The sequence below is a fragment of the Pleuronectes platessa genome, chromosome 9 (genome assembly GCF_947347685.1).
Source record: "Pleuronectes platessa chromosome 9, fPlePla1.1, whole genome shotgun sequence".
NCBI classification, from domain to species: domain Eukaryota; kingdom Metazoa; phylum Chordata; class Actinopteri; order Pleuronectiformes; family Pleuronectidae; genus Pleuronectes; species Pleuronectes platessa.
In genome coordinates this window covers 9,362,907-9,387,405 of record NC_070634.1, presented here as the reverse complement: position 1 = coordinate 9,387,405, position 24,499 = coordinate 9,362,907, and the positions used below count along the sequence as shown (strand labels likewise).

General features: G+C 45.3%; 1 protein-coding gene across 1 annotated transcript; it reads left to right on the top strand.

Annotated features, from left to right (window-relative positions):
• Positions 1-1,699: 1,699 nt before the first annotated feature.
• prrc2c (proline-rich coiled-coil 2C) lies at positions 1,700-23,795 on the top strand. Its single transcript, XM_053430333.1, has 34 exons — positions 1,700-2,078; positions 7,376-7,545; positions 7,684-7,858; positions 7,998-8,107; positions 8,422-8,547; positions 8,666-8,946; positions 9,646-9,725; positions 10,067-10,212; positions 10,357-10,444; positions 10,671-10,842; positions 10,925-11,567; positions 11,660-11,832; positions 12,841-13,090; positions 13,197-13,407; positions 13,491-16,031; positions 16,647-16,810; positions 16,911-17,065; positions 17,186-17,582; positions 17,689-17,774; positions 17,868-18,062; positions 18,149-18,403; positions 18,496-18,588; positions 18,737-18,838; positions 18,954-19,125; positions 19,314-19,523; positions 19,679-19,800; positions 19,880-20,100; positions 20,229-20,460; positions 20,551-20,661; positions 20,864-21,058; positions 21,157-21,254; positions 21,455-21,581; positions 21,670-21,912; positions 22,018-23,795. The coding sequence occupies exons 2-34, from the start codon at positions 7,431-7,433 to the stop codon at positions 22,267-22,269; spliced, it is 8,541 nt and encodes a 2,846-aa protein (XP_053286308.1). The 5' UTR covers positions 1,700-2,078; positions 7,376-7,430; the 3' UTR covers positions 22,270-23,795.
• Positions 23,796-24,499: the final 704 nt, after the last annotated feature.

Genomic DNA, 24,499 nt, shown 5'->3' with positions numbered 1-24,499 from the left:
CAGATTTATATAACATCACTATCTGGGCTGCACCACAAACAAAATGAATGCACGTTGTTCAATGACGCCCCCTAACGGTGGCTTCAGAACTTTACTCTTTGCATGAATGAAACCAGAAGATGTTATGTGTAAAGTCTGCGTGTGAATCATAGTGGGATCATGTGATTAAAGGAGTCCCTCTTTCTTTGTATCTCATGAGGTCAAACACAGCAATCTGGATTGGTTTCTTTTAAATCATGGTACAGTTGTAGCAATAGGACTCAACATATTTAATCGGAAATCAGATATCATTATATCAAATCAATACCGATTCTTTTTGTGTAGGAGAATGTGTCCATTAGTGTTAGTTTTTTTGTTGTCATAAACACCATTTTCAATAAATTCACAAGTGGATTTGGTAATAATAATAATAATAATTATAATAATAATACAAATTCAAAAACAGCTTGATTTTATCGTTAAGTCAATTGTGGCTAACATTGTGAACTGACAATTGTTACTTGACAATTTTTATGAGTTAAAATTCAAGTTTCTAGTACATATTCACTTAAAGCTGTTCAGATAATTGAAGAAATATTTCTTCTTCTTTGTTTTATTATTATATTTCCAATTCATCAAGACAATTTATTGACAGACAGACAGAAAGACAGAGTTGACCCTAAATAGACTTCAAACTAAGCGCCCCTCGTGAACCGCCGGTACATCCCGGAACAAGAATTGTCCACGCGTGACTCGTTTGCATTCGGGTTGCCAGGTTGTGAAAGTCCTTTGGTGTGAATGACATTACAGGAATATCGAAGGTTTTATTTGACCATTATTACAAAATATTTGTAATTTATTGGAAAAAATATTTTGTTATATATAATGCAACACACACTCGATATGTTCTACCATACACATTGACCACAATGTCAGTGTCAGTGGGATTCTAACCAGCTTTCATCTGATATTAACATGGAAACAACTTGCTCCTGAGTCAAAGACAGACCAACAGCACTTATAGAGTAGATTCGCCATTCACTACTCTGGCTAACATCAAAAAATCTTCGCATTATGATATAATAAAATTATCACAAAGTGATTGTGAATTTATAAACACTTAGGTTTCTGTTTTACTTCTAACTATACCCACTGTCAATCTGCCTGTAGCTAATTATTTTACGTTTTTTTATTTAATTACGAAGCTACATTTCATAGCAATTACACTGTTGTGTGATCAATGACTGGTTATCAAAAGCATCAGGTAAATTGATGGAAAATATGACAATTGTTGCGCCCTCGACTTTTGGCACAAAACAAACACAACTGAGTGTTTGGGTTACTGCAAAGACCCTGCAGGATCTATCCCTGATTTAAATCTAGAGAAATATCTGTGAACAAGTGTGTGATATCATACTCCCTGTCGGATCTCTATCAACATGTCTGCATATCAAATAAATCGGGATCATATATGGTATTAATAGTATAGGTGTTCCTCTTTATGTGGTTAAGTATATATTCATTCATAACACTATTTTAGTACAGCTCCATCATTCTAATGTCAACATGAAACAAGATTTTTTATTGTTTAAAGAAAAATGCGTGGTAACGGTATCTCATGTGTGAGTGAGCACCTGCACGGCGGCTCGGAGGCAGCGAGAGGGGGATAAAACGGCTTAAATCTGGCAACTCCGGGCTGCCATCTTTGATTGTGAGACAGGCCGAGGCGCAAGCGGGGCCTCACTCAACTAGGAAAAAGGTCTGGCGCGAGTTCACGGGCGGGGACAGACACAGAAACACGGGACGACTTGGGACCGGTTTCTCGCAGTGACGGCCGAACACACGAGGAGGCAGCGGCGGCTCTAGACGGCGCAAGAGCCACGAGACGGGAGCCGTGCATGTGGAGAGCGGTTTTGCTTGCAGCCGACAAGCTAAGTAGCTAACCAGCGTTTAGCCTGAACTGGGTTAGCGGGCTAGCCAGCTTTTGTAATCCGCCGGCGAGACACACTTTTTACTCCACCGCGAACCAGGCCGACACCGGGTTTCCAGCGGAGCTGCGCCGGAACCGAACAGGACAAAGGAAGCACCGCCGCTGGCAGGTGGGTGTGAGCGCCGCGAGAGGTGAGCATTTGGAGGGTTCACCGGCAGCTGATGTGTTGCTGTTCGCTCCACGCTAGCTGGTTAGCACGCTGTGGCCACTGAAGGGATGGAAGTGGGTTTGATGGCTACCCGAGAGAAACGAAACTGTTCGAGCGAGGCGAGCCGGCGGCCTGCTCGCGAGGAGCGCCGGGTTCCACGTTACGTAGCCTCGAATCCGGGTTGCTGGTCGGATTCGGGAGGTTTGCGAGTTTAACTCCCATCACAGCGAACGTGGCTTGTGAGCCCGGTGTGGCTGAGTTCCGGGCGCACAGGGCCTCTGCCCGCAGCCGGTATGAGCCACCCAGCCCACCGGGAGTCCGACTCTTGGAGAGGGATGGCCTGCACATTTATCAATGGCAGAGATTTGCTGAAACGATACGATCCTACAGCGCTTTAAGATTTGATTGTAGTGGGACTAACATCCCTGTAACGAGCACTATGCGATCACGTCTCTATTGACGAGTCATGAGGACAGAGCTCAGTAATTCTCTTGCAAGTCCCATCGTCTCCCTGCTTATCCAACAAATGTGATCTTAAAGTATCACATTTTTACTGTGTGAATGTTTTCAGGACTCAGTGCTAAAACCCCATGTGATTGATTATCATGAGGCAACATGGTGCTGTTCTCCCATAAGCATCCATTTCAAACGGATCCACATCTGGCTCGTTTTAGGGAGGCCATTCAGACATGTATTGATTGGAGTAGTAGTTTATTGATCGGACAGTCCGCAACATGGCTGTATCAGTGATCTGAAGGTGGTATCTAAGTATCTACAGGAAAGCTCAGGTTTTGATTTAAAGACAAGAAATTCCTTTGAGTGTTCTTTTTATTTCCCTCAATATACAGACTTAAATATGGATAGATATGGGTATAAAAAATAGCCCCTTTTACAAGCAGCTTAATTTAGTTTCCTTAAGCAGTTCCAAACGCATATCTCAAACAAATTAGTGCCAAACTAGAATTGGCACTAACAAATAAATTTGAACAGGGAGAAAATGTACATTAAGGTAATGAGAACTCGGCCACTCTCCAGTTTCTCATGTGCTTAGTGAAATCATCATCAGCAGCTCCCAGGGGAGACCATCTCAGTGGTATTGATGGCCTGGTGCTGGAGCACCACAATAATCTTAAGTGTCTTCCAATCCTTGACTGCCCCCCCACACCCACACCTCAATAATATTTATTCGCTTTGCGTGTGAATAAATTAAATTAAGCCAAAAATGGTAAGCAGCGGTGGGGAGGATCCCCCTGCACTCATCCTGATCCAAGTGAAGATTAATCGGTAGATGCTGAATGTGTGCTGACAGTTCAAGTGCTGTGTAGGATGTGTTTTCTTTTTACAGGCCTGGTCATGTGGTGAGGAATGATGGCTTGAATGATTTTCACCTCCTGTCACATCTTCAAGTTAGTGCTCTGAGGCTTGTATTTCACTATGTTGATGAAATAATTTCGCCATGATTTAAGTGAACGACAATCTCAAAGATGTTGTTACGCAGGATGGTGGATCTCTTGCTGTAAAGCCTTGTCCCCATAGCAGAGAAAACACATTTTACTGGCCACTTGATTTGATGCAGGGGAGATTGTCAGCAATTTTAATTGCGTTAGTCAGCCTAAATTTATGAGAAATATTCTAAACATGTTCACAGGCGCACACGCACAAAAAACTGATTCTTGCCTAGAAGAAATGCCCCCCCAGGGGTGAAGGGCTGTGCTGGAGGTTGGGTTGTGAAGATTGAGACTTGGGAGCTGTGATGCTTTTGTGTGCTTGATGACAAATCTGGGATCTTTTTTCTTGCTCCCCCTCTCAATATCACCTGACAACACTTATAGTACACGGCCCCTTCGGTTTCCCCTCATTGCATGTATGGCCCTGTTAAGACCTTTTATTAATATCTGTGCCATGCAATCTTATCACAGGTGAATGTCTTTGCATGCATCCAGAGTGAGCACTTATGATTGTCTTTTCACTGCTCAATATGCAAATTAACCTGTACATTATTTTTTATTTTTTTTAACCAGTCTGAGCGTACGGGTGTGAGAGCAGGAACAAGCAGATCTGACAGAATCGACGCGTTACATTTTTACGATTTTATATTTGAAAAATAAAGTGAAAATCAATATTGTGACTGTTCCCACAAATCAATGTATTTGAAACTGAGTACAAGTGTAAAAATATTTTCAGTTCATAATGAAAATGTGGAGAGTCAGCTGAGTAGGAGGTCCATCAGTGTGGCCCATGGATGCCTCTCTGTTCACACAGCTAAAAGAATTTGGTCACACACACATTCCCAGACCACCTCTGAATGTGGTCTGGGACTTCAATGTGTCTTCGATGATGTCTTGATAGCCTGTTGCTACAGTTTAAACGATGACTCCGGCACCGGTATTTCCACTGAAGCAGAGAACGTCAGTTGAGTAGTCCTTCAATGTGGCTAGGACCACAATCTCATTCACACATTTGAAAATAACGTGGACACATGAGGCCAAGACATCCTCCGAATGTGGTCTGGCGTAATTGGACAGGTAACATGTCATCTGTGCACAAGGGAAGTAGTACATTTATTCAAACACACCCTAATCTATCCCATATCCCTCTGATGGCCGGACCTATGCACACTATTTTGCACTCGCTCATGACAGAGTCAAAACCAAAGCCTCTTCTTCCACAGATCCCTCATCCCTTAACATTCTCAGCAACATGTTGCCTATACAATCTATCGGTCGTATCTCATCTGCAGGATGTGCTCATCAGTGTTTGAGCCTCTGCTTGAGAGACTTTGGTCAGTAAATGTATTTTTATAACTAATTTCAAGCCTGTGCTCACTGCACCCCCAAGCACAGCACACTTCCATGATGACAAGTAGCTGGTTGGCAATGATTAGCCTACTTAGCATAGACGTGCTGTGTGTGTCAAAAGAGGGTGTAATTGTAGTGTTTCGGGTTTAAAGGGCCGGTATTGTGTTAAATACATTTTCTGGGCTTTTACCATCTGTAATTACTTGAAGGGGCTCAGTAGGGACCCTCAAAGTATGAAAACAGTCACTCCGGACTCTTTCACTCAGTCCATTCTAAGAAATGTGTTATCGAAACGTCTTGTTTCGTATGTCCATCCGTATGATGTCATTTGGGATCACACTCGTCTCTCAGCCCCACCCAGCCGGTACCACTGATATATCATTTTAGGGGGACCAATACCTCAATTCCCAGAACGGTGCAAAATATGGTTCCTTTAATTGTACTGCAGTGGACAAATAACAGGTGTGCATAAAGTGGTTGTGCTCTAATAGACACATGGTGAGGAAAAGGGACCAAATGGTGTGGCTCCACCAGGGTGTCCTGTTTAGATCACTGCTAATCAGAATGGCGAGGGATTGGCATGAACTAACATGCACACGTGCCTGGACTGGCCGCCAAAACAAATCTCATATTACAAAAACACAAACAGGACTGTTAGCTGTTGCAGCCGGCTCGTACTCTGAAGCGATGGTTTTGGCGTCTGCTCTATTTTTTTCACTCAACACGAGTGAATCGTACCAGAAAATATATAAATTATAGGATATAAATGATCAAATTTGCATCCAATACCTTAAATTTGCCTGCTGTTCTCCTCGAGTTTTAATTTCCCAGATTTATTTATTTATTTCCTCCCACATGATGATTTTTTTTATTTCACTTATTCAACACATTTGTCATTTTTGTCTAATAGACAGGCACACACAAGCGGACAGACAGGCATAGGTCAGTCACTTGTGAACATCATCATTTACCCCCGAACCCCTATATTAGGTTATTACTTACCCATGAAAAATATCTGCAGAATAGTCCACAGTAAAATCCTATTGACTGCTGTCAGTCATTTAATGTAGCTTGTGGTGTGTGTGTTTGGGCATCTAACACCCTCAACGGCCAAAAAGTGAATCTCTTTTCTAATGTGGTAGACTCACTCCAGAGAGTTTTTTTAAAATTAAGTATTCTTGCTGAATTCAAATTTTCTCCCTTTCCGTCCTTCAAGCAACACTACTGCACCTTACTATTTTTGTTTTAAAATTGATTTTCAATGACTAGTAATGAAACTGTTTCACTTGACAGATTTGTATAATAATTCCCACAGACTTGTGCTCGTCTGCTCGGCCAAATGTAGAATCCTCATTCAACTTGGATTTCAACAATGAATTAATCCAGATCATTTGTGTCTCAATTGTCTTTTTATTGTTCTTTAATGCAAAGACAAGGTATTTCCCTTTCACTGGAGTTTCAAGGCCAAGTTACAGCTCGAGACTGAGCTGTAATCCCAACACACAACACACACACAGACACTGTTCCCCCACTGCTACGTTAATAATAAATGACCTGTGTGACTCAAAAGACAACGTGCTCTGTCCTTGGTACTACTCACTCTTACTCACTTTTCTTGTCATCCCTCAATTTCCTAAATTAGGCAGAATTTCCCTTCTGCCCCCAACTCACCTAGTCAGTGGGTCTTCCAGCTTAATTCAAAATACTTGCATAATAATTAAACTGATGCTAACCCAAAATCCTGATCCGACCCCGTCATTGTCCTATTTCATCATCACCTCACTCACCATCATATACCATATGTAATAGTTAGGTAAGTGCATAGCTACTCAACTAAAGGAATACAAATTGCTACTTGACACCAGAAATACTTTAATTAAACAAATTTACATTTGTCAATGTAAAACACTGCTTCCACGTTGCGTCTCAGATGTTTGGCGGCCACCTGTCAAAGTGGGGCTGCAGCCCTCCTTTCCCCATGCTAATGCACACACATTGAGAGCCACCAAGGTGAAATATACAACGTGCTTTGACAGTATTTTAATCTCGAAAGTGCATATGGTGTTGAATATCGGCTTAGTCAGAATAGGCTGGTGTACAACTACTGGAGTCAACCAATGCCATATTGGCAGGCATGTCAGAGTTAATTTGGATAGTAGGCTGATCCTTCATGAAGTCCGCCGTGTAAACAAAACGTATTTTGTATCGGGAGACGGAATGATCCCAATTTAAACTGTTTCAAATTGGTTGCCTACTTAAGACTAGTTGGGTATTATAACTTATGTTTCTGTTTAACTGAATGGAAAATGTTGTTAGAAACAGCCCTTTAAATACCATTACTTGAAAGTGCTGGCTGCGACATGCAGCTTAGTTCACTTGTTCACTCACATTCGAGTGTTATGCCAAGTTACAATAAAACTGTTTCATCATAGATCTCATTGTCGTCTTTCTGCTCTATAGGAGGCTGGTTCTGGGGGCGAGGCCAAAGGACCAGACTCAATGAGGATCCAGCGAAATGTCCGAGAAGTCAGGGCAGAGTACAAAGGCAAAGGATGGCAAAACAAAGTATGCAACCCTTAACCTCTTCAATACCTACAAGGGCAAATCTCTGGAAACCCAGAAGACTGCAGGTAAGCAGGTTCCTTTAAAAATAGTTGATGAGAGAACTGTGTGCAGTTGATCAAGGAAATGTTTTATCAACTCAAAGGATAGACAAATTCCTGGCCTGACATTGTTAAAACCTTAATGTTGCTGTTTCTTCAAACCAGTGGCTGCCAGACATGGGCTCCAGAGTTTGGGCAAGGTGGCTTCCAGTCGGCGCATGCCCCCTCCAGCCAACCTGCCCAGCCTGAAGGCAGAGAACAAGGGAAACGACCCCAACGTCAATATTGTCCCCAAAGACGGTAGTGGCTGGGCGTCCCGCAACGAGGCAGAGGGGGAGAGGTAAATTAGTAACTTGAGCTTGTGTGTTCAAATACTAACACAAGGGGACATCCCATTTACTAAAGCTCATCTCAACGGAATAATAGGATTTCTAAATTAGATGAAGATTTTATAGTTATGAGTGTCGTTTGTGCCACAGGCAACAGGATACGCCCCCACCGCAGATCAAACCAGTTGTGGTCCCGCCACCGGAGCTGCCTGTTGTGGGCAGCCGGTCCTGGGCCAACAGCAAGCAGACACAGCTTGACGGTAAATATCCTCTCCACTTGCTCCCCTTTTACACCTATTAATAAAATACAGATTACCTTTGTTATAGTGCTGTGGTTCCACCGGACACTGTAAAGTACATTTTCGACTCGTCCAAACAAACGGAATCAATATATCTTCAACTTGTTTACACCACTCCGCTGCCTTGATGGGATGCAGACCATTTGATTACTGATACATTTACGGATAGGCTGGAGGGTGTGCTGTACATCAACCGGGGATTAGATCTTTCAGTGCTGCTCTGCAAGTCACCATATTATCATCAATCGTGTAATTTCCATACATGTGTTGTGCAGGAGCTCCTCGTGTGAGCAGCCAGTTTCAACACGAGTTTCCCAGCTTGCAAGCAGCTGGTGAGGCGGAGAAAGGGGACAGTCAAGAAGAGGAGCCTTATGGACCTGGCCCCAGCCTCAGACCTCAAAGTACACCCACACTCGTGCACATCAACATCATTCAGTGTTCACTGTTAATGTTCTGTGTCCCTGGTCTTCAGGAACCCAAGTTAAATCAAAAATACTTATTTTCCCCTTGTCCTGGTAGATGTTGGCAGTTGGAGGGAGGGCGGAGGCAGGAATTTGACCACTGCTCCCAGCCCTCCTGAGATGGATAACAGGGTTCCAGAGGAGGGAAGTACAAGCCTTGATACCACCACACCACCTGTAGAAGCTGACGACCCCGGCCGAGATGTGACCGCTGACAGTCAGAGGGAAAAGCTTCCCCCAACTGGGCCTCCTCAGCCTAAACTTAATGGGGGGCAGCAACCTCCTGCTGGGGTGCCAACTCAATTCGATCCTGCTTTCAGGAGCATGATGCCACCCTATGTAAGACCCAGTTTAATATTCTAAACAGAACTCGAAATATCACAGTTAAGCCAGCGATGTACTTTTTTTTAATTGCAGGTTTAAGTTTCTATGATGGCTGCCTTACATAACCAGCATTCGTTTAGAGTTGGGGTTCTTTCTGTCCTCAGAAAATAGCGCTATGCATGCGCTAGATGCAATGAGCATATGAATTGCAGGGGAAATTTAATAATACGTTTTTATAGACAAGTCAATAGCTGAAGCCTGTATCTTTTCGGGGTTTCTGAGGGGAGGGTTTTAATTACCAATGCGCAGTGACAAATCAACAGTATTTCTAGACGTGGATGTGGAAACCTGCAAAAAACGAGTAAAACAAGTCATAGACTTATGTCTGCGTCCAGCAGAAATACAAGTAGGTACAGGGCAGATGGCGCAATGAGTATCAGCACTTTGAGCTGGCCACAGAATTTTCACATCACTGGTCAACTGAGACTAATTTTACAGATGATATAAAAATTGTGTCACCATTTTTGTTACAACTTGCAACATGCAGTCAGTAGTTTTATATGGTCTGAACTCTCTGCTTTGCCCTCAAGAGGGATCATTTAGTAACAAGCTGGATGTGAATGTGTGATTTTTAAAAGCAAGTATATTTCTGGCCTCACAGTATCTAGCTGTAGTTTTTATCTTGTCCTTATCCTGTGTGATGTGTGTTTTTAGATGTTCCACGCTTATCCTCAATTGTCTGCAAGCACCGGGCAAGCAAACGTCAGATACCCTGTACCACAAGATGGAGCAAAGTGAGTCCACATCTTAATGACTAAGCCCTAGATACTTCTAAAGAAAAGATGCATGTTTTAGTTGTCTCTAATTTGATCATTTAACAAACGATCCTAATTTGTGTTCTTCCTGTATAATTAACAAAAAAAACAGTTAGTCAGTTTAATTAAACAAGTATTTGTAAAATGAAATTCACCCAGGTGTTAACAATGAGCAAGATGACAATGCCACACAGAATACTGTTGTTCATATATTTTATACAACAAATGATTTTTGCCCCCATTCAAAGTTTTGGTATATGTCAGACTGATGACAACTTTCATTTTGTCCCTTGATTACCTTGTCTCTTCTATCTCTGCAGGTCTCTCAGAGGTGCCCGTTCAGCACGACCCCAGCAGGCCCCGACTCAGGCCTGGCGCCTAGACCCAGACAGGCCCGCAATCATCAGTGCATCAGAACTGAAGGAGCTGGACATCTTGGACGCTGATACAGATGAGGGCTGGGCAGGTCAGTAACAGAACATTATTTAAAAAAAAAAAAGTGGTGTTTAAAATAAATGGTTTCTATGAGGGGCAATTCGGGGTTCAGCATCTTGCCGAGGGCCACAGCCGCCCCACAGCGAACCTCAACCCTTTCCCTTTCTCATTCCAGGAGCTCAGATGGAGGTGGACTACACAGAGAAACTAAACTTCAGTGATGATGAGGAAAACCAAGCTGCTAAAGAAAAAGGAGAGAACTGGTGAGTATCTTGAACTTAATATTTTAACATGCATTGCTTTTCTGTAATTAGCCAATTCAGTCCTTAGTATGCATAACAGTTTATTTTTTTTAACCAAAGCGTTTCTTATATTTGTAGATATCCTACCTGCAGAAAGTTTCCATAAAACTACAGTTTGAAAATCAACTTTAGGAAACCAGTTAGAAGAACCAGTTTGTTTCTAATCCATGTTGATATTGTTCTTCAGGGGTTTGATGGGGAAAGTTGAACGTATAAGACCTCGGCCAAAAGAAGGTCATGAGGGGTCTGAAGACCGTGGGGGCAACAAGACCTCACGGGCTGACAACGTAGATCCAAGAGCGCCATCACCTGGCAGTATGGGGCAGTACAGTAAATCAACTGCTTCACAAGACTACCAGGTAAAGCTGGACAAGTGCACCCTGATCTATTTAGCAGCAATATGAGAAGTCTGTGTTGTTAATAATATATTTTATTCTCCAGGGTGGGAGTCGTTCTGTCAGTGGAGCAGCTCCACGGGGGAACAAGCCACAGACTGCATCAGCACCTGGTCCCGATGAGGACCCTGAGGCCTGGAGACAGAAGCGCAAGAAGCCTTCTGAAGTTTCTGAAGCTGTAGAACGGGCAAGGCGTAGGAGAGATGAAGAAGAGCGGCGGATGGATGAACAGAGGCTTGCGGCCTGTGCAGAAAAACTTAAACGTCTCAATGAAAAACACCGCCAGGCAACTGAGGGCAAATCCTCCCCGGCTCAGTCCACCACCGATGAGGCAGAAGCTGCCCCTGAGATTGCCCCCTTATCAGCTCCCGCTCCTGAACCCAGTCCTGTACCTTCGGTCCCAGTTTCACAATCGGAAGAACCAATGCAAGCTCCTCTCCCAGAGCAGGTGGATCAAGACATGGAGAGGATAGAGCCAGAATGTGAGAAAGTTGAACCAAGTGCCGAGGAGGAGGTTCACTTGCCTCCTCAGCTCAGCCCTCCCGTCCAGAGACCTGTGGTCGTTGCTCCAGAACCTGAGAGCGAGGGAGAGAGCTCTTTGGCTGAGGTCGGCCCCCTAATGGAGGAAGACCAGGATGACCGGACAACAGTGCCTATCCAAGACTATTTCAACATAGAGGACAACAGAGGTGAGCAATATTGACCTCATCTCGAAGTTGTTTAAAAATTATATATGGTGTCAGTCATAAATCCCAATACTATTGGTTTCGTTTTCCTGCAGTGGATGAGCCCCACCTGTCTCTGCCTCACATGGACACACCAAGTTGTGACGATGTCTCAGTGGCACCCCCACAGCTGGAAGGAGAAGCAGCTGCTGCTATGCGTCCATCTCTCACCTCAGGCTATTCCAAACAGTTTCAAAAATCTTTGCCACCCCGTTTCCTCAGACAGCAGGTAAGAGTGTCCGCATTCAGCTTCTTCGGTTACAAAGAGCTGAGTGTTGCTGGTTAAATCGATTGGGGCCGGCTCTAGGTAGTGGGCTTTTTTCTTGAAACTGAAAGGGACTTGGATGTTTTTTTAGTTTGATCTTCCACTTCAACATAAGAAATGTAAGAAGTACCTTAAAGGTTATTAACATATTTTTTCATTGTGAATCTGCTCATCGACTCAGGCCTGAAGTGCACGTGGGGGGCTAGTGTACTGAGATCAGTATTTTGAGGATACTTCAGTTCTTAATGCACATATGTAAAGTTTTGTGGTTGAACAGTAGTGTTTGACTATAAAAAAATCAATACTTTTTGAATGCTTAATTACTATTCAAATGTTTATTTTCATTCATTTTTAAATGCGTTGAAAATGTAGTGCGGAGGTCACAGGTGTGGAGCATTGGTCGGCTGCATCACTGATCTGCTGCTCACACAACTATAGTTGCATTTAGCTGTTTGGCTTTTTTAGTTAATGTACTTACTTGATTCTTGCTGTTCTGGGTTTGTACCCTCACAGTTAAATGCACTTATTGTAAGTCGCTTTGGATATAAGTGTCGGCTAAATGTAATGTAACATGTGTTGTCCAAACAAGGTGCCTCTTTTTACATTTAACAACATGGTTTAGTTAACCCTTCTGCCAAGAAAGAGCGCTATGCACACAAAAAAGAAAAGAAAGCTGCCCCCCAAATCATGTGTCTGTGACAAACTGGTCAAAGACATTGCAACTCAATTAAAAGATGCACTGTTGCTGGTGTGAAGTCATCATGAGACCCTGAATCTCTAGAGGAGCCCCCCTGCTGTATACATGGTGCATAATAATACATTTAATTTAATTAGAACTGTAATTATACCTTTAATGAATGAAATTCAAATAGGATAATAGGGAGAATTTGACTGCCCTACTATATTGTACTGTGTATATCCTTAAAAAAAACAGTGAACTTTAATCATCTTACTGTTTCTTTTGTCTTTTAGGAGCAGATGAAGCAGCAACAATGGCAGCAACAGCAGAGTGGGGGCTCTGTGTCCCCATCAGGTGGTGGCGCTGTGCCAACTACGCAGCAACAACAACAACAGCGCTCCATGTATCAACCTATGGGCCCCCACCATCAGCACCTGGCCTCCATGGGCTTTGACCCCCGCTGGCTAATGATGCAGTCCTACATGGACCCTCGCATGATGTCAGGACGTCCTCCAATGGACATACCAACTAATATTCACCCTGGTAGGGAGATATGTTGAATATGAATGGAGACTTTACTGAATGATTATGTAGGTTTTTGATGATATGTGTCAGACTGCCTGTTCAAGATCACTCTCATGCATTTCAGGGCGACTGCCTCCAAAGCAGATTGTGCGCAGAGAGCCTGGTGACAACTCCAGCTCCAGCTCAGACTCCTTTGACCACTTGACCCGGCCAATTCGTGACCATGGCCTTGCCTCAGACTCACGGATGGTATGGGGATCGGACCCATACCCACAATCAGAGCCTTTACCTTCTGTTACTCCTCCAAAAGGACGCAATGATACCAACGAGCAGAGGTAAAGGATATTTATGAGAATGTTCGGCATACATGGAAGCCTTTACTTTAAACATATGATGCATCTATATTTTTCTTTTACAGAATTGACTCTAGTCTGGATCTGGATAGAGCTCTCCCAGCTATATTCCCCCAGGAACATAGTGCATTGGACTCTCGTAAGAGTAACTTCTTCCGGGACCCTACAGAGTCCCTGTCAACATTTACCCAGGTCTCAGAGGACTTATCTGGGCCTCTAGACCTCCCTGTAGTCTCAGCTTTTGATTCTGAGGAACCAGGCCTACCGAGTGGGGAAGAAGTAGAGGCTCTTGGTCAAGCTATGCTCCAAAGGAGCGTCTCCCAGGGCTCCAGTAACTCCCTCAAGCTTGATGAGCCCAGGTTCGATGGGCTACCCGTGGGAACAAAGTCCCTAGAGCCACAGGACACAGGGGAAAGGGCTGAAGATAAGCCCCAAAATGAACTCTACTCCCAGGCTACAGTGACGAACCACAGGGCTACACCTCCTGCTGATGGATTACACAAACAAGAGAAGCTGCCTCTGCCACTCCCCAGCAAGCAGAAAGCTGAGCTGCGCTGGGGAGGGAGATCAGGGGCTGGACGCAGAGAAGGACCAGGTGGGGAGAGACCCCTCCGCAGGTCTGGGCCAATAAAGAAACCTGTCCTAAGGGACATGAAAGAAGAGAGGGAGCAAAGAGAAGAGAGAGAGAAGCGTCACGAGAGAGGGGAGAGAGGGGAGAGAGGAGAGAGGGGAGAAAGATCCAAAAAAGATCAGTCATCCAAGGCTCCTACTGCAGCTGCTGTTTTGTCTGAGGGATGCAGACCTCAGAGTGAAGCAAAGAGAGAATCTACAGAGCTTGAGGAAACATCGACTGGCCTTCAGAGAGTTAGAGACTCTCAGCCTTCATCGGGGCCTCCTACTTCTTCTTCTCAGGAAGATAAAGCAGACAAACCACCCAGCAATGACAAACATCCAGAACCCAAACTGCCTTCTAGAAAAGAGTCCAATCTTCCTCCGCGTGCCTATCGACGGGAGGACCGAGAGAGAGAACGTGACAGGGACAGGGTTAGGGACATGGTCAGGGACAGGGACATGGTCAGGGACAGGGACATGGTCAGGGACAGGGACATGGTCAGGGACAGGGACAGGGACATGGACAAGGACATTGACAAGGACAGAGATAGAGAGTGGCCTGCTGACTCAAATTTCAAAGGACGTGGCAGAGGGGAGTATTACGCTAGAGGACGCAGCTACCGAGGTACCTACAGTGGTCGCAACAGGGGGGGTCGTGGCAGGAGTCGAGCGGAGTACCCTTACAGAGAGCCCCGATCACGCTCTGATTTACCTGCAGTGGGAGGTGCTGCTGCCTTTCGCAATAGGGAAGAAAGTGAAACTCGCAGTGAAAGCTCAGACTTTGAGGTTATTCCAAAACGCAGACGACGACGGGGTTCAGATACAGATTCTGAAAGTGAAGGTGGAAGGGAGTCTGCTAGTGATACCGGACCCTCTGACCGCGAACCTAGCACCAAACCTAGCCGTCCACTGAGACGAGAACTCCCTGGCGAGGTCCGATCTGGGCCCCACAAGCCGGGCTTTGGACCTCCTCACATAGGAGAAAGGGCTGGATTCAGAGCAGATGATGAAAATAGGCCCAAGCCAGGATTCCTTCCTAAAGGAGAACCTTCTCGGCGAGGGAGAGGTGGGTTATACAATAGACGAGGTGTAGCAAGGGAACGTGGTGGCCCTCGCTCTGCCCCTCTTAGACGGCCAATGTCCAGAGAGTCCTCTTCACAGTGGCCCTCTAAACCCATGGAGACATTTAGGCCTGAAGAAATGGAGTCGGCCCAAAGATATGACAATCCTCCCAATGACCGGCGCCCACCTAAGTCTGAGGGGAAGAAATTTGTGGACGGACCACAGAGTAGCAGAGAGAGGCCTCGTAGATCCCGACCAGCACGCCCCCCCAGGCAAGATAAACCTCCCCGCTTCAGACGCTTGAAGGAGCGGGAGGCGGCCGTGATAGGTAGTGGAGAAACGGCCTCAAGTCCACCGGCCCATTTACCCCAAGTGCCTGCTATTTCTGCTAGGTCTGCCCCAATATCCCTTTCCCCAACCCTGTCTAGAGCTCCAGGAACCCCTGTTACTGTGTCTGCAGAAGCAGCAGCAACTATGCCTGCACCCGACCTGCCCTCTACTATAGAAGCGTCCTTACCTGAGACCAGCAGCCCCACAATCGCTGCGGTCGGTACCAAGTCCCCTGATCTGTCCAACCAGAACTCTTCAGATCAAGCCAATGAGGAATGGGAGACTGCTTCTGAAAGCAGCGACTTCAACGAAAGGAGAGAGCGAGAAGAGAGGAAAGGAGCACTGGAGGCAACTAATGAAGCCGCCGCTGCCTCTGCTGCGGCACCCACACTTCCTCAGGGATCTTTGACCCCCAATAAAAGCCCACCTGAAGGAGGGGTGACTCCAAAACGTGAAGTTGCTCCTGCATCCAAGAGGAGTTTCTCCAGTCAGAGGCCGGCGGAGAGACAGAATCGTAGAGGCAACAGTGGAGCCAAACCAGTCCGGGGCTACACTGGGGGCAAAGGGGAGAGAAGGGGAGGGCCCAAAGCAGGGCGCAAAGGGTGAGTTTAAAACAATCAGGCTTTTGTCTTATTTAAGGCATTTACTCTGTCTGCTTCCATTAACACTTGCCCAGAATAACATGGCATATTTATTCACACAATAAAACTTTTGTAAACTAATTGTTGATTACTATTCCGCCCAATTAATGACTGCACTAAATGATACTGGAGAACAATCTACATACCTCGATAAGCTGTGAAGATTGGAATGTGTTTAAGAATTATCCTCTAGAGTACTATAAATAACCATTGAAATGTTTGGTTAAATATGTCGTCAGTGTGGTGGTATTTATAGACTCTGTACCTGAACACAGTGAAACATTTTTTTTCTGTTATCGTCAACACTTCCTGCCTAGTAGCTTCTTTGTTTACTCCTTCTTCAGTCAGAGGATGTTGAAAAGAAATAGAGGCTTAGTTCTCCGTTTTCAAATGAGATCTCTTTCAGATTAGTTCAGATCTCAAGTCAGTCCTTTTTTACACATGAGCATTGTTGGTTTCTCAGGCCTTGTTTACATCCACTCTGAGATCAGTACTGATGTCACTGACTGGTTTGTAACCGAGTGTCTTGTGATTAATCTAAATTTTTACTTCTGTCTCAACATATCAAACAAACAGCCCTCTAGCCCACCAGAACTCAGAGGCAGCAGCATCAACCGCTGGAGGAGCAGCCCAAAGAACTTCGAAAGAGCAGACTGCCCGTCGCAAAGATGAGACCAAACAGGTCCCCAAGAAGCCCAAGGAGAATGCTCTTTCTCAGTTTGATCTCAACAATTATGCCAGTAAGTAAATGCATGTATTCTCTGATACTGTTGCGCCTGGAATCTACTCGTCTAGATGCTTGTTATCTAAAAAAAAAAATGTTTTGTCTGTTCATTGTAGGTGTTGTGATCATTGACGACCAACCAGAGGTCACCACCACAGAGGACCCTCAGTCCAGCACCAATGATGACGGCTTCACAGAGGTGGTCTCCCGGAAGCAACAAAAACGCCTTCAGGATGAGGAGAAACGGAAAAAGGAAGAGCAGACACCTCAGGTAGTAACAGGGAATTTAACAACCTGTCATTTGAAAGCAGTGCAGTACTTTATTGAAGAAGGAGCTGTATGTTTTGTTTTTTTTAAAGATATTGTATTAATATACTTACAACTCTTACAGAACTGGGGTAAAAAGGGCTCTGGTGAGAAGAGCAGAGGGGGAGGAGGAAAGTTGCCACCAAGATTTGCTAAAAAACAATCATCGCAACAGCAGCAGCAGCAGCATCATCAACATCAACAACAAGCCGCTCAGCCTGCTGCAGCGTCTATTCCCCAGGCCCAACAGCAGCCTACCATTGCTGCCCCCCAGCATCCTCACCTGCCGCCTACCCAGCCTGCTGCATCCCCTCAGACTCTGGAAGGAACGGTGGCTCCTCTGCCCACCATCCCCCCTGCTGCTGTGGACTTCACCTCCAAAAACCTTCCCCCCGTTCCCACCCAGACGCACATTACTCTGGGTACAGAGCTGTGGGACAACAAGGTTGCGGGCTCCACTGTCCTTTCTGATGTGAAGAAGCGTGAGTGGATATGTATATGTTGATGACTTTAATGTATTTATCAAAATGTCTCTTCAGGAGTGAATCTGTTGGCCTGTTTTCTAAAAATCCAATCTGTGTATTCCAGTTGGTCCAATCAGCCCTCCTCAGCCGCCTTCTGTGAGCGCCTGGAACAAACCTCTCACCTCCTTTACTGGCACTGTCTCTTCTGAGGTACGCAAAATGTGTCTGTGTTTTGTGACTGCATCATCCACTTGCTGTATGACGAATCATGAAATTTAAATGTTTTGTAATTTTCATCTCTAGGGTGTGAAGCCAGGAGCTGAGGGCAGTGTAGAGTTGGCAATCGACAGTATTCAGTTTGGAGCACCATCATCTGCAGGCAGCACAGACAGTGATGGAGTTCCAGCGTTGATGGAGATGGGCTCTGAAAACAAACTCCCTGCTCCCAAAGAACAGAGACAGAAACAACCTCGAGCTGGCCCAATCAAAACACAGAAGGTAACGCTCCTTTCTGCTCATGCTTACACAATCCAAATTCATATTAGTTTTGTGAAACTCTGCTACAGACTACATTTCCTCCCCAGCTTCCTGAAATGGAACCAGTGGAAACCAAGGAATATAAGCCAGGTCCCATTGGTAAAGAGCGTTCTCTTAAGAACCGCAAGGCCAAAGACGCACGTGGAGTAGACGGCGAGGGCATGGAGGGAGGAGTTCCTGGAGGAGGCGTCAGCAGAGCCACAGAACCCAGTCCTCCCAACAGTGACACTGGCGTTCCAGAGCTGGGAGACATCGAGGGCATGATTACAGTCCCCTCAGCAGAGTTCATCAGTAGCTCTAAGGTAGTTCACTGTCACAATTACTGTCACCCAACTATCTATACTTGTAGTATTACATGTTAGTTTGTGATTATAAATGTTTGTTTCCATCTCAGGAATCTGTCACTGACTACACCGCCCCCTCCTCCTCACTGGCTGACAGTGTTCCTACAGGAGTCAACAAAATAGAAGAAAGTTTGGTGACAAATGTGAGTAGACATCCGTACACTTGAAAAAACCTTGTTCATCTTTCATTTTGATTTGAATAAATCAGTACACTCAGTTGTGTATAAAAAGTTTAAACCCAATTATTGAACATTCTCTAAATGCTTTGTGTGTTTTTCTTTCTTGTCTCAGGTGGCACTGCCTCATTCGTTGCCCATTCCTAGGCGAGAGACCCTGCAGCAGAGCTCCAGCCTCAGCACTGTCTCACCTGCTACTGTTGACCTAACACTAAAGGTACACAGATAGTACAACACATTCCAGGAAACATTCATTTCCCTAAGAAATACACATCTCCTCTCTAACGTTTTAATGTTTCCTAAGTGCTGACGTCTTTCTGTCTCCTGTACAGATGGAATCTGCTCGTAAAGCTTGGGAGAACTCCCCGAGTCTGGAGAAGAATTCTGCGGTCACCTCCTCTTCATCCCCCATCACGTCATGTGCATCCTCGTACTCTTCCTTCTCCTCGGCCTCCATGCCACAGATCCCTGTGGCTTCTGTTACTCCCAGCACTTCACTGACGGGTAACAACAGCTCTACTTGCATTTAGCATACATTTCCCTCCATATTGTCTGTTGACACACACACTGCTGATGTTCAGCACTGAAGTTACTGATTTATTTTCTTTTGGCATTTCCTGTTGTGCATCAGTAGTATACAGGCACCCATCATGACTTCTTGTCTGCACTATATGTTTACCTCCACCCCGCAGGATCTGGCACCTATACAACGTCATCGCTCAGCACCAAGACCACCACAGCTTCTGACCCCCCAAACATCTGCAAGGTGAAGCCCCAACAGTTGCAGGGTGCTAGTTTGTGCTCCAGCAGCAGTAGCAGCAGCTTCTCTCAGCTGGGCTGCGTGCCTGCCCTCCTGCCCCAGCAGCAGAGCCCACAGGTGTACGTCTCCCAGTCTGCAGCAGGTGAGATTAACATGGCACTGTTTCCTGCTTTCTAATCGTTATTTAGTTGAAAACGTTATAGCACCGATAGTTGTTTGTTTCATCTATGTTTTCCTATTTCAAGAACCGTGCATGTCTGCTGGCAGTCACTAATATTTTATTTCTCGTATGTCCAGGTTCTGCAGCTCAGATTCCAGCATTCTACATGGACACTAGTCACCTCTTCAGCACCCCCCACCCTCGCTTGGCTCCTCCCTCCCTGGCACAGCAGCAAGGCTTCCAGCCTGGACTCTCACAGGTAGCATTTAACTTTTTCAGAATTCAGTGCAGGAATGCTTAAACCTTGATGATAGAAATAACCTGTTTTCCCTCCTCAGCCAACAGCAGTGCAGCAGATTCCCATCCCCATGTATGCTCCACTGCAGGGTCAGCCCCAGCACCAACATCAACATCAACACCAACACCAACATCAACACCAACACCAACATGCGCACCAACACGCGCACCAACATACACACCAGCCCCAGCTAGGACTCGGCGCTGGACCTCCAGTGTCCCAGCCACAAGATCTGTTCAGCTCCTCGCTGCAGCCTTACAGGTAACACAAGACACACCGCAGGACATTGAGTTCTCTTCTCACAACAAAAACGCACAGAGGGGCCAGTCTCGCCGCTCTGAGGCGCCATTGTTCCTGTCATCTGATCCTGCTGATGTGTCTTTCCTCAGGTCTCAGCAGGCATTCATGCAGAACAGCCTGTCACAGGCCTCCATGATGCTGTCAGGACCATCCCTGCACAGCTACGCCAGCGTGCAAGCACCTGACATGGGCAAGCCTCAGTCCAGCCTAACCTATCAGCAGCAGTCATCCACTCAGCACATTCCCATTCTGTTTGAGCCGCAGCTCAACCAGCCCTCTGGCATGGGAGGCTCCCAGCTCATTGACACACACCTGCTGCAGGTAACCAGAGTGCTCCCAGGCAACATTTCACTCTGCCATAAAATACTGAGCCCACTGTACGTCTTCCATCTGACACGTGTCTTGTTTCAGGCTCGACAGGGGATGAATCAGCATTCAAACATGTACTCGGGGCAGGTGCAACAACATGGCCAGAGTAGCTACTACAGCAACACTCAGTCGCCCAGTTCAGCAATGCAACAGGTAACCTGCATGCAAACATAATGGAATTTTAATGTTTGTTATCCTTGTGAAGAGCTTTATTCATTTTACCAGTTATCAAACTTCCGCGTGTTTGATTTCCAATGTTGTGAAACAGCGTAAGTTTCTGTTGATTAGATAAATCTGTGAATCGTTTGCTTGTTTCTCAGTTTCAAACACTTGTGCTTCTGTAATTTCCCTCAAGGTGACGGTCCCTCACCCTGGTTCCCAAATGTCTATGTCGAACTTTGGCTCGGGCGGAGGCCAACCCCTCCTGGCACTGCCCCCCACGCCGCCTCAGGCCCAGCCCCCCAACATCAACCGACAGCCTCAAGTGTCCCAGGCGTACCGCAGCATCATGGGCCCCAGCCACAACATGATGCCGCCACCCACCAGCAAGGTACTGTAGTAGTGTGTACATGTGTGACTCTGTTTGATTCAAGAGGTTGGTTATGACTTTTTTTAAAGTGTATGTTCCTGTGTTATGACGCGCTGCAGATGGACATGGATCTTAAACTCTTTAGCAGTGGGATGGACGTGAAGCCTGGAACTCCCCCTGGAGCCAGGAGCACAACACCCAACTCCAGTCATTACAGGTACAACCCGAAACAACATCCTCGCACTTACTGACAAACACACACCAAACCTGACTTCTTAAAAGGTCAAAAATGGACAATCAGAACAACTTGAAGTGGCAAACTTTATTTTCAAGGATATTCTGCACATTGTGAGTTGTGTTTTTATGTAATTAATCTTTTACAGACTATTTATAAATGTCCTGCTTGTTTGCCTTTAGGGCCAGCTCCACCTCTCCTAGCAGCCAGTCCAGTAAGATTAACAGCATATTGTACCAGAAGCAGTTTCAGCCCAACTCTGCCGGGATGAGGATGGCGCAGCATTTCCCTGGACAGTTCAACCCTCAGGTATATTATGATTTAAATGACTTGTATTTTGACTATTTGTAAAATGCACCTGTAAACTGATGCATTTATTTTTCTCTCTTCCTTTCAGATGCTCTCCCAGCCCAACATTGTTTCTCCTCTGGTTCGACCTCCTCACGCTAACTCATTTGCTGGGGGTGTTCAGCGTTCTCCCATGGGCCCTCCAATGTCGTCGAATGTGGGTGGTGGGCTAATGCCTCATCCCCGACCCCAGTATCCACAGCACAGCCAGCATCTTTCCCGAGGACCCCCTGGTCCCTCGATTATTCCAAGAGGCGCACATGGGTCTCTGAAGGCTGAACAGGACCTAAAGGTCTCTTTAAATTTTCTGATCTGCTATGTCATACTGATTTGTTCATTTGGCCAATCTGAGATGGGTGGGTTGACCATTTTTGTATCTCCCTCTATCCCCCTCTAGGCAAAGCAGCGGGCTGAGGTGCTCCAGTCCACTCAGAAGTTCTTCGCAGAGCAGCAGCAGCTTAAGGCAACACAAGCCAGCAAAGCTGCTCGACTTGATCAGGGAGGAATACCCTCCCTGGACACCTCTGCCCAAAACCACCAGGCAGGAGGCGAACGCCCAGATTCTGACAAACCCCCCATCTCCACGGCCAAGCCCATAAGGACTGGCCCCATAAAACCGCAGGCCATCAAACCAGAAGAGGGCAAGTAAAGAGCCCCTGACAGTCTTCGGATGACCATACAAATGGATGGAAGAGCGGAGGAGAGAATCTAGCCCCATTCACTCAGTCACCACCTCATATCTGCCATGGGGGACATATTGGGGGAGGAGGATGAGTTCGGTAGAGATCCAAACGGTAGTGGTTACTGAGAGTAGGCACTGTCCTGCGTATATATAAATATATATATATTCCTATTCCTCTTCTTTCTCCCCTGTCTTGTCCCACTGTAGGTTGGGGCATTTGAGTTGGATTCTTCCATCGTGTTTAGATGCCGACGAAATGGCCGCACAAGTTGTTCAACAGAAATCTACTGTGACGGTAGATAAGAGGAGAGTTGGAGAGAGAAAATTTGAGATGAGATTTGCTGCTGAGTTTGCCATTTTTATAGCTCTCGATTTCTGTACCTATTTTATTTTCCCAAATAGTGTCGTGCATATTATAGGAGAGACCTGTTTCGTTAACGAAAGAATGAATCAGATGTTTTTGTAGTCCAAACAATCTTCAGTGTATGTAGTGAAGCACACTTTTTTTTGCCCAATCACCCATCGTAACCAATCCAGAGATTTGTGCTCATGCACACACTCCCTCAACGGTTTCACCCACAGTCACCGCACAGAGACGTGAAATAAGAAATTATGTTGTCATTTTGTTTTTTGTTTGATCAGAATGGTAATGTGAAAAATTGCAGCATTTGATTGACGTAAAGGATTGATTTATTGATTAGTCTGCCTGTGAGCCTTTGCTCTCCTGCCTTCTGCTCTCATCTTCTTGCCTGAGAATCACTGACGTGTTTGAGTGTGTGTCGGGTTCTAGTAGAAACAGGACGGAGCTCGTATCTGGACTCTCCTGTACATTTGGTTGAAGCAGCGCAGAGATGTCGCAGCCTTTTGGATTGCTGTTGCCTTGGCAGCAGGGTTGAGTGGATTTACAGGATTCATGGAGGATGTATGATCACTACAGGCAGCTTTTCCAGTTTAGGGGCTACTGTCACACAACCTTTCACTGCTTTAACACCCATCCTCGCTGTCACACAAACACACACACTTCACTGCAAAGCACCCAGATCTGCTGCTATTGACTGAATTCAGTGTCCTTAGCTAGAATAAAGCAGGATAGGGCTATTTAGAGGTTATAGAAGTGGCGAAGAGTTGATTGTTAAACAATAGAGAACTTTTCAGTGCGAGTGTCAACCCCCCCACATTAAGGAGGGGGACAAGAACGGGACAGAACGAAGAAAACGGGCAGAAGGGACACTTTTTGTTTTTGTTGTCTTTACTGATTAGAGCAATCAGTGCTGTTTTCTTTCTCTGCCTCACGTCGGCCGGCTGTCCCACCCACAATGCTCTCATCTCGGGGTTGTGGTGACGAGGGTCCTTCAGAAATGTACAGCGGTATGCACCCTGAGGTGGGGAGGCTGTCATCCACACATCTACCCCAGCTGGGGGAAGAGTCATTGCATTGAATGAGGGAGGGAGGGAGGGTTATGAATATTTTTTTTTTTTTTTTTTATTATCTTTTTTTTTTGTTGTTGTTGTACTTGTACAGGGGTTTCATCGCTGTATTAAAATATGTACGGTCTTATTTACATTCTCTTGGTTTGGTTACAGAAACTAATAAAAATAATATACTGTTGATCTGTTTCCAGTGAGGCCTGGTTTTTACTTCAAGCTTTTTCCATAATTAAGTTGAAGCATTTGTTGCTTTATACCAGAGCTAGAATCAACTTCGTTTCTGAACACTAGATGGCACTGCAACACATAAACCTCTCCGACTGAACTAGATTCTAATCTATAACATTTATGCAAGGATTTTAATTTTACTTTAATTTTAAGATTAAAGTATGCATTGTGTTTATCATTAAATAAACTATTTTTTGGAGCATCATTATGACGCCTTTAACAGCTTGATTTCAAACCCTGTGGAAAACCTTTGCAACGCGTCTGATCAAAAATATGAACCTATTAAAGTGTACGCCTGCAGAGTTGATCACATTATTGATCATTTATAGAGAACGTACAATCATTTACTAATGCCTGAGGCTTATTGGAAATGAGTGACAAATGTATTAAGTCCTGTTTCCATCTTATTTAATTACTGATAATTAAAAATAATCTAGTGTACTTTTAAATTGCTTATTGAGGTCAAGAAGTGAGAAATGCCAATTAATGCAAATCTGTGAACATCTCCAACCAGATTTGTTAAAACAAATGTATAGCTTGC

Coding starts and splice junctions, on each gene's coding strand:
- prrc2c (XM_053430333.1), top strand. CDS start 7,431: ATGTCCGAGAAGTCAGGGCAGAGTACAAAGGCAAAGGATGGCAAAACA. Junction 8,548..8,665: donor CCCCAGCCTCAGACCTCAAA/GTACACCCACAC, acceptor TTGTCCTGGTAG/ATGTTGGCAGTTGGAGGGAG. Junction 10,213..10,356: donor TACAGATGAGGGCTGGGCAG/GTCAGTAACAGA, acceptor TTCTCATTCCAG/GAGCTCAGATGGAGGTGGAC.